The 13,371-nt window shown below is 57.9% G+C and overlaps 1 protein-coding gene across 5 annotated transcripts in view; it reads right to left on the bottom strand.

Moving 5' to 3' along the window:
* Positions 1 to 1,024: 1,024 nt before the first annotated feature.
* Positions 1,025 to 13,371, bottom strand: part of RAB11FIP4 (RAB11 family interacting protein 4) — a 110,673-nt gene continuing 98,326 nt past the window's right edge. For all 5 annotated transcript variants that reach the window (XM_087854629.1, XM_045773701.2, XM_045773704.2 and 2 more), the window contains 12 exons: positions 12,582 to 12,802; positions 10,793 to 10,987; positions 10,107 to 10,241; positions 9,733 to 9,768; positions 8,395 to 8,494; positions 8,007 to 8,110; positions 6,758 to 6,898; positions 5,192 to 5,273; positions 4,529 to 4,666; positions 4,290 to 4,448; positions 3,038 to 3,181; positions 1,025 to 1,931 (listed from right to left, as the gene is read on the bottom strand). In XM_087854629.1, the coding sequence (XP_087710755.1) occupies positions 1,815 to 1,931; positions 3,038 to 3,181; positions 4,290 to 4,448; positions 4,529 to 4,666; positions 5,192 to 5,273; positions 6,758 to 6,898; positions 8,007 to 8,110; positions 8,395 to 8,494; positions 9,733 to 9,768; positions 10,107 to 10,241; positions 10,793 to 10,987; positions 12,582 to 12,802 (1,572 nt within the window). In that variant the 3' untranslated portion in view covers positions 1,025 to 1,814. The remainder of the gene's footprint in view (positions 1,932 to 3,037; positions 3,182 to 4,289; positions 4,449 to 4,528; positions 4,667 to 5,191; positions 5,274 to 6,757; positions 6,899 to 8,006; positions 8,111 to 8,394; positions 8,495 to 9,732; positions 9,769 to 10,106; positions 10,242 to 10,792; positions 10,988 to 12,581; positions 12,803 to 13,371) is intronic.

Genomic DNA, 13,371 nt, shown 5'->3' on the forward strand with positions numbered 1-13,371 from the left:
GCAAATCTTCAAGAGACCCACTCCTCCTGCCTTCTTTCTACTGCTGCTGCTTCTCAGACGCCAGAGGAGCCCAAGGACACCAGCATTTTAGGGGCTTGGGACACTCTCAGAAGACCGACCCCTTGGCCCTCGTCTCCCTGGGTGGGTGACCCCAAAGCCCTGGGTTGGACCAACACAGCCCCATTATCTGCAGCACGACACAAGTCCCACCACATAGGCTGAGAGAGAAATCACGCGATCCAACAACAGCAGAAGTTAACTGGCCTGGAGTGAAGCCTGGTCCGGGCCACAGCCCTGCCTTGGTGAACAGGCAACATGCATCCCAAGCCCCCAAGCCCCTCCTCACCTCCTACTGTCCTCTCTTCTCTGCGAACGCCCCTCCAGGCCCCTCCCCAACATGCCCAAACTTTCCTTTTTACACCAGAATTGCTCAAGGCAAGAGAAACTGCAGGGGGAAAAATAAGACCATACATGTTTATATATATTTGGATTGAAGAAATGAGTTGTAAGCCATGTACCACTGAGAGAAACTGGAAAACTCAAAGTACCCTATCTACTCCCAGCTGCCGAGAACAAAGGATCACATTAAAAATCCAAAATATGCATTTCCGCCACGTGCCACTGAGGATGGGGACTACGGTTTCCCGACAACGTCCCCAGCTCGGTCTCTCACCAGCACACATCGCTGGGCCTGGGCCCGAGAACGGAATGCAAGAGTGTTTTTAAAAGTTGGAACCCGGAGGCCTCGCCCCCCCCCCCCCGCCCCGAGCCAAGCCCAGAGCTCAGACTCCCCAGGCCGTGCAGAGAATGGGCCTTGATGCCCACTCCCTGCCGGCTGATGCCATGGAAACAGTCCCTCCGTGCTTCTCTTCTTGTAAAATGTAGCCAGAGGGAAGGAAACGAACCGGGATGGGAGCGCGCTCCTCTCTCAGAGCAGGTCTCTGGAGGCCCAATGCCAACATGTACTTTAGACACCCCTGGCCCCCCGTCTCCTTCCTTTGAATTCTTTCATTGTACACCCAAGTTAAATGCTGCTTATTTTTCACGGTCTTAAAACAGAAAGAGGTAGGTAAGCGGGGATGGGGAAGTGTACAGAGAACGCTAAAAATACCAAGAACTCTTAGAATAAAGGTGCTCCATGCCAGCTCCTCTGTGAGCCCGAGTCCTTTGGACACACAGTGCACGAGGACCGCGGGGCGGGGGGAGCGCTGCCAGCCGGGGAGGGGCTCCGGGACGGCCCCTTCGTCCTTTCAGAGCCTGAGCACCTAGGCTTCCAAGGTGGCCAGAGAGGTTGGGGAGGATGCAGCTGCCGCGCATTCGAGCTCCTGGGCAAGATCAGAAATTGGCTCCCACTCCCAGAGGGAACGGGGTGGGGTGAAAGAGCCCATCTCCCTAGAGCGTGTTTTCATCCTTCTCCCCAGAGGTAGAATCAGTTTTATCCAGTCTCTGAAACACAATCTTCCAGTTCTTGTTATTACAGGAACCTTGCCCCTCCCACCTCCAGGACCACCCGCCCTTGCACGAGGGCCACCCAGAGCGTGGACAGGAACGGGACAGATGTCATCCACCCCCACAGCCCCACGCTCACCCCTTGCTGCGTGCACGGCTTCCCCCACATACACACCAGTACACACAACATGGTGGCCAGGGATACATTTACAGTGTGTGTGTGTGTGTGTGTGTGTGTGTGTGTGTGTGTGTATGTGTGTGTGTGTGGCCCGGCTTGGGCGGCATCCTTAAGTAGGGTCTGCCCCTTGGTCCCAGGGTCTGGGGGTCTGAGGGTCCCCGAGGCCGCTCTGTAGCCAGCCCTGGTCTCAGTGTTTGATCTCGAGGATGGAGGGGTTGTGGTCCAGGATGGCAAGGATTATCTTGTCCATGTACTGCCTCAGCCGGAAGTTGATCTCCTCCTGCTCCTTCAGGGCTTCCATGAGCTGGAGAGAATAGGAGAGGCAGGTCAGAGGCCGGGCCCAGGCTCCGGTGCAGAGGGAGCCCAGACTCCCAGCTGTGAGCTGGTGCCCGACAACCAAGGGGCTCAGGAGACAATAGGCAAGGCAGGCCCCAGGACCAACCTCAGCACTCGGCTGCCAGAAACAAGCCAAAGCAGCGACAGCTCACACCTAAGGAGTGTGAGCCGTGCACACACCTGGGCCTCACCCCCAGGCATGTGGATTCAACTGGTCTGTGGAGGGACCCATGCAGGAGCAATTACTTGGTACAGGCTGTGAACACTGGCCAAAGACGTTTATGATCAAGATGACACCGAAACTCCCCCGGCCCTAAGACTCCTAAGGCTTCTAGCAGTTTCCTTTACCTGAAATGGCCCCCTCTCCGCCCCCGCCCCTGGCCCTGCCACTCCCCCTGTGCGGGTCCATTCCTGACGTGTCCTTTAGGATGAAATGCTGGCCCTGCCCCCAGGCTGGAGCCCTTTGAGACTAGGGGCCAGCTCTTAGCTCTGTGTCCCAAGCACAGGAAAAGGGGTTCAGGGACTCGTTATGATTCATGTTAAAATGTTGCCAGGGCATCTTGGAGGCCTGGTCTTTCATAACCATACCCTGATGGGGCAGAAAGAATGGACTTTGGTTCTGGAGACCTGGGTGCTTCGCTCCCCACAAGTTGGGTGATCTTGTGTCCTAGTTTCCCAATCTGTAATGGAAGCGTCCAGGAAGCCTTCCATCTGTCAGAAGATACACTCCAACCAGGTGCTCAAGAAAGGCTGGGGTCCTTCCCCTCTCGGCTTGAGGGAGAGGAGCTCTAGCCTCTCCTGCCTACCTACTGATGGCAGCACGGCAGAAACACTGGCATGTTTCTGGCAGAGTGAAGACTCAAACTCCACTCCGTTCCCAAAGCCAGGCTTCCCCCGGCACATGCAGGAAATCAGAACGGATGGAAGTCCACCCACAGCCAGAGTCCCTCACGGCTCTGGTCTGCTCTTCCCGCTCGGGGTGGCCTGGGGCTTGTCATCACCGCACATGGGAGTGGGACAGGACTCACAGACGAGGGGCCGAGGCTCCAAAGCAAGAAGGACCGGGCACGTTACCTCATCGCGCGAGGCTGTGTCTATTTCTGCAGCCAGAGACTGGGCTTTGGTCTGGGTGGCAAAGAGGTTCTTTGCTTCATAAAGGCTGAGGCTCAGGATCTGTCCATTCAAGTCATCATTCTGGTCCCGCAGTTTGTGATTCTCCTGTAGAGCAGGACAAAGGCAACCTCAGCTCCCAGAAGCGTCCAGAACCCACCAGAACCCACTTCTTGGCATTCACTGTCTCCTGACTCCCACCAGTACCCTCCCCTCGTGTGTGCCATGGCCAACTCAAGATGCCCATAGATGACGTGGCCTCTGCCAGGCTTAGGGGGAAGGCCTGGGTCTAGGGAGGTCATGGGGTCCTGAGAAGGAGTTACGGGCCTGCTCAGGGGAAGTGAGTTTCCAGACAGGTGCAGTTCTCCTGGCTACCCTTCCTCCCCAGGGGTGGGTGAGCCCAAAAGGAGCTCCTGAGGCCCCATGTGGGGACACGGCCCATCGGGTGGCTCCTTTTCCAACACCAGCCCTCCATGCAGAGTGATGCTCTGGGGTCTCTGGGCTGGCAGGTAGGATCCAGGCTCCTCCCAGAGCTACGTTCAGGAATCCTGCTCCAGGAAAACTCTTTCCAGAGGCGTCTTTGCTCCTGAGTACAGGTGGCCCCCCGGTGGCCTGCCCAGACCCCACAGGCCAGCACCATGTGTTAGTGCTTGCCTCGAGTCTAACTAACTGCTCACACCTGGGACTTTGGGCACCCCGTCATGCATGAGGAAGGGCTGGGCTTTGGGGACTGCTGTGGGATGCTGATGAAGCCGACTCAGGGCTCTAACTTATGTAGCAGTTTCCCGCCCCCGGGGCCAGGCCAGGCTGCATGGGGGCTTCCCTCCCCAGCACTCCCTCGCTCAGTCTCTGCCCCGCCTGACCTCATTTCCCCCAACTGGTCTCCGATCATGGGGGTGCTCCCGGAAACCATTTGAAATGGAACCTTGGGCTCAGGGTCTGCTTCTGGGAGAACCCAACACAGCAAGACACCAATTTGCAACGGGGTAGGGTCTTGCTCTCCACCCGATCACCAAGGAGAGCAGAGCGGGGTCTGTCTTTGTAAGGACTCCAAGGAAAGGCCCTGGGGTCTGCATCGGACGCAGCCCAGAGGAAGCCGCCTTGCTGAGCGGCGAGGTGGGGGCCGAGCAGCCCCGCCAGTCAGCGAAGGTGGCGCCGCAGCTCTTGGTCCCCAGAGGAGACCCACCCCGTGGGGACGGAGGCTCCGGGGGCCCACCTGCTTGAGCCGCTTGACCTCGTGCTCCAGCTCCACCTCGCGGGCCCTGGCGCTGAACTCGCCCAGGCTAGAGGACGAGCTGCGACCCCTGCCGGGCCGCTCGCAGTCCAGCTTGTACATCTGCAGGTGTTCCAGCTCCTTCCGCAAGTCCTCGATGAGCTGCGTGGGAGAGAGGCGGGCTGGTGGCGGCGGGGCTGCGGGAGGGAGCCCTGGTGCCCCCGTCTCTGGCCGGGACCCACCTCCTGCGTCGCCTCCCGTTCCTTCTGGAACTCCAGGCGGTTCTGCCGCAGCTTATCCATCATGCGCTTGTACAGGTCTGTCTCATCCTTGAGCCGCAGGCTTGTGTCCTCCAGCCGGTCGGACATGCGCTGCCGCTCCTGGGGGGTGGGGGAGGGACCGGTCAGGGCAGAGAGCTCCCAGAGAGGCTCGCTACGCCCTGGGGACTCGGAGGGGGTCTGCATTAGCCGCCTCGACCAAGGGGCAATCCGGCCAGCCCCCTGGACAAAGCCCCCTGAGTCACGGCTTAAAGAAACAGCCAGGTCCCTTAGGATTCTAGAAAGAAACACAGCTGAAAAATGGCCGGCCTCTGAGGTCCTTCAGTGGTGCTGGATGAAACCTGAATCAGGTGCAGCCGAACGGAAGCCAACCTCCTTCTCTCTTTTTTAGTATTGTTTTCCCCCATTATATAAGAAAATACATTCACTCTAAAAAATTTTGGAAAATCAGAAATATAGGAAGACAAATTACTATTCATACTTTAGTGCCTGTGGTTGTTGCTGCTGTGAGGGCAATTCTATTAGAATTCCAGAAACTAGCAGCTAAAGGCCTTTGTGGCCAACATGGCCTCTCTGTGGATTCAGCTCAAGATCCGAGTCTGAGAGACGCCCAGACCTGCTGCTCACCTCATCCAGCTTCTCCGTCTGCGCCTTGAGCCGGGCCACTGTTGTTCTGAGCTCGGCATTTTCCTCCTCTAGCTGCTGCACCCTGGGGAAAGGAGAAAGACAAAAATGTCAGCAACAGAGGTGATCTTACGATAGACGGACAATTTGCAGCGATTCCCTGCTGCCTGGAGGAGGGAAGGGAGAAAGCAACAGAGAGAGAGCGAGAGAATATGAATAGTTATTTCAGATGATAGTACAGCTTTGAGCTTCCTGTCATCCCAGGCGAAATGGTAAAGACGCTGAACGATCATCCTTATGTTTTTGATAAAAGAAAACACTCATCTGTGAGCAAGAACATAGGATTCTTTTTGCACACATCCTTCGAGTCTGAAACAACACGGGGGATGTTTTTCTGCTAAACAGAGAGGAAGTCCTCCTGTGGCTGGCTGCGGCTGGCTGCGGCTGGCTGTGGCTGGCTGTGGCCGGGCCCTCCTGTTAGAACTCATACTCAGAAAGCGATGACAATATTTGCTTGTCTTTCTCCCCTCGGCATCTCCTCCAGGCTCTTCGCTCGGCTTGCCTGGCAGCCGCCTCAGACACATCTGTAGGCTCTGGTTCTGACGGTCCCAATCCTCTGTGTTAGTGTTCACAGGGGGCTATACCAACAGGATTCCACGAGCAGACAAAGCCCAGGTGCCCCGGTCATCATAAATGACCTGAGAAGAGGGCAGGGGAGCCGGGCTGTCAGTGGCACGAGAACAGCACAGGGCCATTTCTGCCACTGATGCCTACAGCACATTCCCTCTCCTTCGCACTTGTTACTTTCTTCCTGGAGCAATGGCCTCCTGGCCTCCACTGGGCAGCGGTCCTCTCTGCCAGGGACCCAGGTGGCCTCCAGGGGGCCTCGCTGGCCTGGGTCATTAGTGAGGGCAGGCCTAGGACGTCATCGCGGTCTTTACCTGCCTTCACGGTAGGTCACTCGGGGGCAGGAAGGGAGGGACGACAGATGAGGAAACGGAGATCCAGGAAGGGACACAGTAGGTCCAAAGTCATGGAGCTAAAGGGTAACAAACCCAGATTCCCAGGTCAATGCTCCTCTCTCTGCCGGCCTCAGCTTCCAACAGCTGTCCCTGCGGCCCAGAAGCCTGAAGAAAACCAGGCTCCGCTTTTCCATTTACCTTGGCCCCTGGGGCCCAGGGTCAGTGCACCCAGGTGTTCAGGGTCAGGGAACATCTGACAGCAGGGGGAGCTCTGAGCTCGGACAGTAGGCCCAGCCCAGGAACAGGGGCAAGACCAGTTTTTCCACCTGTTCCCTTGTGGACAGACATGTGTGTTGTTTCCAGTTGCACCTAGTATGAACAATGCTACCAAGGTTCTGTTACGTCCTTCCTGGCACACAAGTCCAGGTGCTCAGGTACCAAGTGGAGAACTGTCAGAACAGGGGGCTTTCCTTCAGGCTCCGTGTTCCATCTGTACAGTGGGGATAGTGCCGCAGGCCTGGACAAGGAGTGGAGGGTGTGTCCCAGGGCAGATGGCTCTGGGCAGAGGCCCTGTCCCGCCGCCCGGCCGTCCCTGGCAGGGGCCCACCTGGCGTTGAGCAGCTCGATCTCCGTGCTCTTCTCTCTCTCCAGCTTGCTGTAGGCCTCACGGTGCCGCCGCGCCTCCTCCTCCAGGGCCTGCTCGGCCACGGTCTCCTGATCTTTCACCATCTCCTCCAGCTCATGCACCCTGCGGAGAGGGGTATGCGTTCTGGTCCAGGGCCGGCTCTCGTGGCTGCTGTCTGCCCACCCCAACCTTGGCTGTGACTACGGGAGCCCCTGGCCCCAAGACCCCGGCTCAGTAACAGCCCCGCTGGGGGAAGTGGCAGCCTGTTTGCCAGGCCTGGGGGTCAGCAGCTCCGATGATGTGACTTCGGGGCACCATGGTATGTAAAGGGAGGTGGACCAGCCAAGCTTACCACCCAGGGGAGGACCTGGAGGTTGGTCCAGAAGGGAGCAAGGCTGCCCCGAGAAGGTGGCATTCCCAGGCCAGGCACGGGGAAGGATGGCAGGCCTCACCGTGGCCGCATGAAGCAGCCCTCGGGCCTCTGCTTCGCTTTCTGCTCTCCTCTTCCCTGGCCACTACCCTCTGGCCAGCAATTCAGCGACTGGCCACCTTGATTCCAAAAACAGGCAAGTGCTTAGATAATAGCCCTGAGCATGCCAGACCCAGGAAAGAGCGAGGTCCCACTGACAGCCTAGCTGGCAGAGCAGTGTGGGCACGCTTCACTGGTAATAGTCCCTCCAGGAGGCTGACCTTCTGGGGGTGTCCAAGAGAACCCATGTTTGGGCCCTACGAGGCTGAGGACCAGACCCCGGCTGGGGATCAGTTTAGCAAGCGTTATGCCGTCCCATAAGGACCACTACACTCTACGTCCGCTACGTCGCCACAGTCACGTTCAGCAGGCCTCCGCCTAGACCCTTCCACCAGCCTCTCCCTCTGCAGACCTTGTCCCCAGAAAGCGGAGGCAGTGTGTGTGGGGGGGTGTCAGACTCTCACCCTTGTTGGTGAGAGAAATAGGAGAGTGGATCCCACCTCCTGCCTTAGACCCACCCCCCTTAGGGCTGCAGACCTGTAGGTCAAGGTCAAGCTCCAACCCATTTCTGAGTCTCCAGAGACCAGTTCTGGGTGTCATGCAGGGGCAGGGCCACGCAGCAAGGGGCTGATGTATCAGAGCCTCTAGAGGGGAGGGACAAGACGTGCGGATGACCTCCCCCAGCTTTTCTCAGGGGCCCTCCCAACAGAGACCACCAGCTGTTCCCGAGCCACAGCTGGGGCCCTCCAAGCCAGCCCCAACCTGTGCACCAGCTGCGTGTTCTCCTGCTTCAGCTTGCTTTTCAGGTCCCCGTTGGTCAGGCTGTCATTCTCCAGTTCGGTCACCTTTTTTTCCAGGAAGCTCACCTGCAAGAGGGAGGCAGAGGTGGGGGTGGAGGAAACCTCTGAGTCCACAGGGAGGAGAAGCAGAAACCATGGGATGGATGGCCAGGCCCCCCAAGTGACTGTGCATGAAGGGTGGTGAGGGCGGGGGTGTGTGTGCCCACGTCATCGGGGCCGCCTACCCCCACCTCATCAGCAGCAAGGATAGGGTCTCCGCCTCCCAGGCCCCCAGATAGCTACTGGCGCTTCCCACGACCCCCAGGGGGCACGCACACATGAAGCCCATCCTCCGGCCTCCCAGGCCCCACCTTCTCAGTGATGTCGTTGTCACAGGAGTCGATGCTGTCGCGGAACAGGTCCTCGGTGCTGCCGTCACTGCTACTGAAGTTACTGCTATGCATGAGCTGCCTGCACGGGGGTGGGGGAGCGGGGGGCTGCAGAGGCCAGCCCCCTGGGGACCGGGGTCCAGAGCAGCCTATGGGCTGAGAGGGGGCACCCCACCCACTACACTGGGGAGGGGGCCAGGAACCCATCCCAGGAGGCAGTCCGCATCCAGTCAGGGGAGGATTGCCTGACCTCTGAACTCAAGACATCACCCAGCTCAGAGGACAGCAGATGCGCGCTCCACCCCTCCAGAGGCTCTAGCAGATACGGCCAGTCCCCCACGGCTCTGCCCTGCTGCCTCACCTCCCTCTTCAGGCCAGCCTTCCAGCCAGCAACTACCCAGGGACCAGAGTGGGCACATGAGCCCCCACCTCCCCGCAGCTGCATAACCGCGCCGGAGGTAGACTGGCTCCTTGGTGCTGGCACAGGATCCTCCTGAGGCCTCCCGGCAAGACTCAACCCCCGCCCACCAAACCCGCTCTGGCTGCACCTCTGCAGAGGGAAGGAGGCCCGCCCAGACGGGGCGGGGCAGTGGGCCGGGTGGGTCTGCAAACAGCAAGCACTTGCCTGGGGAACTCTTGCCAGAGGCAAAACCCAGTTACCATTCTCCAGAGGCTCCCGCTTCCCACTCCCTGCTAGGCAGCAGCCAGTGTCCCTGCCAACGGGCTCTCCTGCCCCAGCCCTGCTCCCGAGCCAGAGCCTGGGCGCTTGCCGGCAGCTCCCAGAGCCCCGGGCCAGTCTGCAGGAGAACCTGGATTCTGAGATCCAGGGCGGGATTCTGGAAGTCCCGGGAAGTCAGCTGTGCAGGATATAACCTGGAGCAAAGGGACCAGTTCCAACGGGGCACCCTCCTTCCTCCCCAGTCTCTGTGAGTGGGAAACCCAGGAGCTGCTGGTCCGGCTGCTGGCCCCACAGTGCAGGGAGGGCCACCAAGGGCCGTGAGATGGGCTGGGTCTCTTGGGGCATCCCCGCTGGGCCCACCTGAAGCTGCAACAGCTGGGGGTTGGGGTGAGGCCAACCGTGCCACCGCCAGGAAGGGCAAGGTGCGGGGCCGGGAGGAGTATGGCCCTTCTCTTTCAGAAGTAGACCTCTTCTGCGGGCTCTGCCTGCACTTCTGGGGCTCTTCACCCCCGCTGTGCGTTCAGCCACAGGCCGACACTGGCTGGGTCTGCGCTGTTGGCACTGAGCTAGCCGCCTTGGCAGTAGGAGCACAGTTACGGGAGACAGTGTTCAACTCTGCCTCCCAAGGGGGGGGGGCTTACCTTCCAAAGGCTGTGCTAGAGATCTTCCGGTTAGGGCTAGAGAGAGAGAGAGAGAGAGAGAGGGCAGTCATTGAACAGAGGGGGCTCCAATCCACTCCTTACTCTGCCTTGGCTGCAAGACACGGAAGCGCAGCAGGGGGCTCTGTCCCACCCCCTGCAGGGAATTCACTAATCAGCTTGGTCCTGGGTAGAAGCACCTTGACTTTCTTGTTGCAGAAACACGCAAGCTCCCCAGAATCAATCCCACTCTGACAGTGCTCTCGTTGCCAAGACAGAGTGGGGCCACCTGGCCTGCGGCTTCCCCGACTCGGTCCCCTCGCCCTGCCCCGCTTAGCCCCAGCCTCCCATCCCTCTGTCGGGTCCTGGGGCCTCACCTGTTGGCCTTCAAGTTTTTCAGTCGGGCTTCCAAGTCATTCAGCAGGTTGATTTTCTTGCAACACTGAGAGCAGTAAACATCCAGCAATTCACTGTTGTAGGTGTGCCGCATTTTCCTAGGAGTCTGCCCCGCACTGATTCAGGAGAGAGAAAGAAATCACCTCCCGCTCGCCAGTCTGCTACCCTACCTCATCCTGCTGAGCTTACTTTGCTGGATTCCGCAATACCGGTGGTGACCCTTGTGTGTGTGCGTTTAGGGGCAGAGGAAGGAGAAATACAGCAACAGATCTTCCCTCCCTCAATACTCTCAGAGAAGAAGCCGATGAACGGTACCCATTTCACAGAAATGGCAACTGAGACCTAATGTCAGAGAAAGCAACCACTAGGTGTGTGGGTCACCCAGAAGGTGTAGACGTCACCTAGAAGGACCCTTCAACACCGAGGTTCTACTAGGAAGCAAGACAATGAAGACCCCCGAGTCTGCAGCCTCCCAGGTGGGTTCATTCTGTTTCTTCTTCGAGACAGGAGGGACCCCCAACCAGAGTGCAGAGGCAGCACCCCCAAACCCCAGGGGCAGAACCCATGGAGCTTAGGACTCTGCCTTCTGAACCCTCCTGGGATGAGGTTGGGTTGGTCCTGCCACTTCTCCTTGTACCCCAAATGCCATTCCAGCCCCCGGGGCCACCTGGAAGACACTGAAGATCCCAGGTCCGAGTAGACGTTGGTCCTGGTCTCGTCGTCGGGGCAGGGACTGCTGGGGGTACAGTCTACGTCGTCCCCCTCCCCATAGTCTTCAAACTGCTCCTCGTTGCTGATGAGCGAGGTGGTGGAGTGTGTGGAGAGGTCTGACGTGGTCACGGACAGAGTGTGGCCCAGGGACCTGGGTGTCAGAGAAGGCTGGCCGTTAACGCAGCCCCGTCCGCAGCCCGTGCTGGGGAAACCGCCCAGCCTTCCTGGTGGTCAGTCCGTGCCCCAGAGATCTGAAGCCTCACTGAGTTTGTGCTTTTCAACCTGGTAATACACTCTGGGGACCTCGTCCTAAGGAAAACATCTCATCACAGAAATGGTTTCTGCACAAGAGATGTGCAAACCAATGCTTCTCCAGAGCAGCAAAACACTGCTTCCCGCCCAATGGTTTCCCTACAGGAAGTCACAATAAATTATAATAACACATATATAAAATTATATATTCTATATCACTAATATGAGCAAATTAAATGATTAAGTTACAGTTGCAAAATTATAATATGGATTAGGAAACTAATGATCAAATTACAGCTTATCCAATTGTTGTAAGGTTTGTAAACAATACTAGCAATAATATGGAAAAATTACTATGAAATAAAAGTTACATATAAAAACTTAAGCTGGAGAAAGTAAAAGGTGTCTATAGAATAAGGAAAAACAGGGCATGAAACTATTTCCTTGGTCGCAGGGCTGGGGTCTGGGTGGCGGGACAAGGAGTAGCACAGCCATTCCCCTCCATTCTCCCTTTCCTCCCTTTTTCAAGTTCTGGTTAATTGGCTTGGACTCTAATAAGAAATGAGGTTTTAAAATAAATAACCGCGAGCTAGCAGGTGAGGCGCTCCTCCTGGTTTCCAGAGGGGACTTCTGGCCCAAAGAAGCCTCACTGCAAAGAACGTGGGTCAGAGACTCTAGGTCTCTCAGCGGTGACCCCCCTGGTGTGGCCTGTGACCGCGTCAGGGGCTGGCGGAGCCCTGCACGCAACCTGAGAAGGAGGCGCAGCTTGTCCTCTGCCGAACAGACCTCCCTTTAGTTGTTGTGAGGTCGTGTCCACGTATCGTCACCCGTAAGGGACAATTTTTCTGACCTACTAGGGACTCCACGCTCCAGACTCAGCCCCCTGACCGGGTGACGAGAAGCAGGGAACCGGTTAAGGCAGTAATTCTCCACCCGTGCCCTAAAGCGATCCCGGTCTCTGAGAACCTCCACCCTGTTTTTTCAAAACTCACTTCTCTGCCCTGAGGTTCCTCAGCGCCTTGGGTGGAATTCCTCATCCCTCTCAGCTCTCTCTCCTAGACATCGTACTAAAACTCTCGGACCCTCCCTGCGGGCGGCCTCCCGGTGACTGGTCCCAAAAAAGGTGAATGACCAAGTGGCAAATGGTTAGCCAGAAGGTCAACAGGTCTGTGGTTCCTGACCACTTGTCCTTGGCGGTTGGTCCCAGTACCGCTGACGGACTGCTCCCGGAACGCAAAATGGACAAACAACTCCAAAGACCCCACCGAGAACAGCCTGACTCCCAGAGCCGCTTGGGTCTGAGAAGCCCTGCACTGAGAAAATGTATATGAAATTGTCTTCTTTTCTTTTTTTTTTGAAGGTCAAAAATGATGAAGAATTGACAATTTCACACGGTTCTACTGATCCTGGAACCCCCTCCCTCCCCAAATCTCTGGGTTGTACATGACCCCACCGCTTTCTGATGCGTGGAGCTCCCGGCAGTGTAAACTCACTTGTCCTCTGGCAGGAACAGGCCCCCGAGCCCTCCGTCCTTCTCCTCGGTGACCGAGCCCTCCAGGCCCTGGGTGCTCTCCATGGGGCTGTCCATGTCTGACTCTGGGGGGCCCTCGGGTGGGGCCAGTGTCATAGCCTCCTCCTCGTCCTCGGGAAAGAAGCCGGGGTCCCTGGGGAGGAGCTCGCCATCAGCAAAGGTTGGGCCTGGCACCTCGCTGCCCTGGGAAAGACAGAGGGGGACGGTATGAGTGAGGCTGGCTCCCTGGGGCTCAGCAGACCTCATCAGACTGCAAGGACATCAGCAGGGCCAGGAACAGCAGAGGCTGGGCAACACGGAGGCCCAGATCCCAGGACCTTGAGAACAGGAATACCTGGCAGGTGATCGGTCTTGGACCTCTCACAATGGCTGCCTCATGAGAGCCCAGTGAGGAGCGACAACCCCAGGGACAGCCACCCATGGAGGAGGGGCCGGCTGCACTGCTCAGGATGCCTGGATAGCTCATCAGGGTCGCCATCACAGTCTGCATAAGCAGCCCAATGCCTCTGTGATGGAGTTAAGGGCCGAGCCCTCATGAATGGCCCCCAGGAATGACGACCCCCGCCGAGCAGAGCTGGATGCAGCAAGGAATCTGCCCTCCATGACTCCGGGCATGTCAGGCGACCTCTGTGAACCGCACTTCTCTGCTCAGTAAATTGAGAATGACAATGGAATCTTACAGGATCACTGTGTCACTTGGGAGGACCTCAGTGAATAAATCCCGGCCACAAGACGTGGCTCCAGCCTGGGAG

The sequence above is a fragment of the Ursus americanus genome, chromosome 23 (assembly GCF_024610735.1).
Source record: "Ursus americanus isolate L20-20 chromosome 23, mUrsAme1.1.p, whole genome shotgun sequence".
Taxonomy (NCBI): domain Eukaryota; kingdom Metazoa; phylum Chordata; class Mammalia; order Carnivora; family Ursidae; genus Ursus; species Ursus americanus.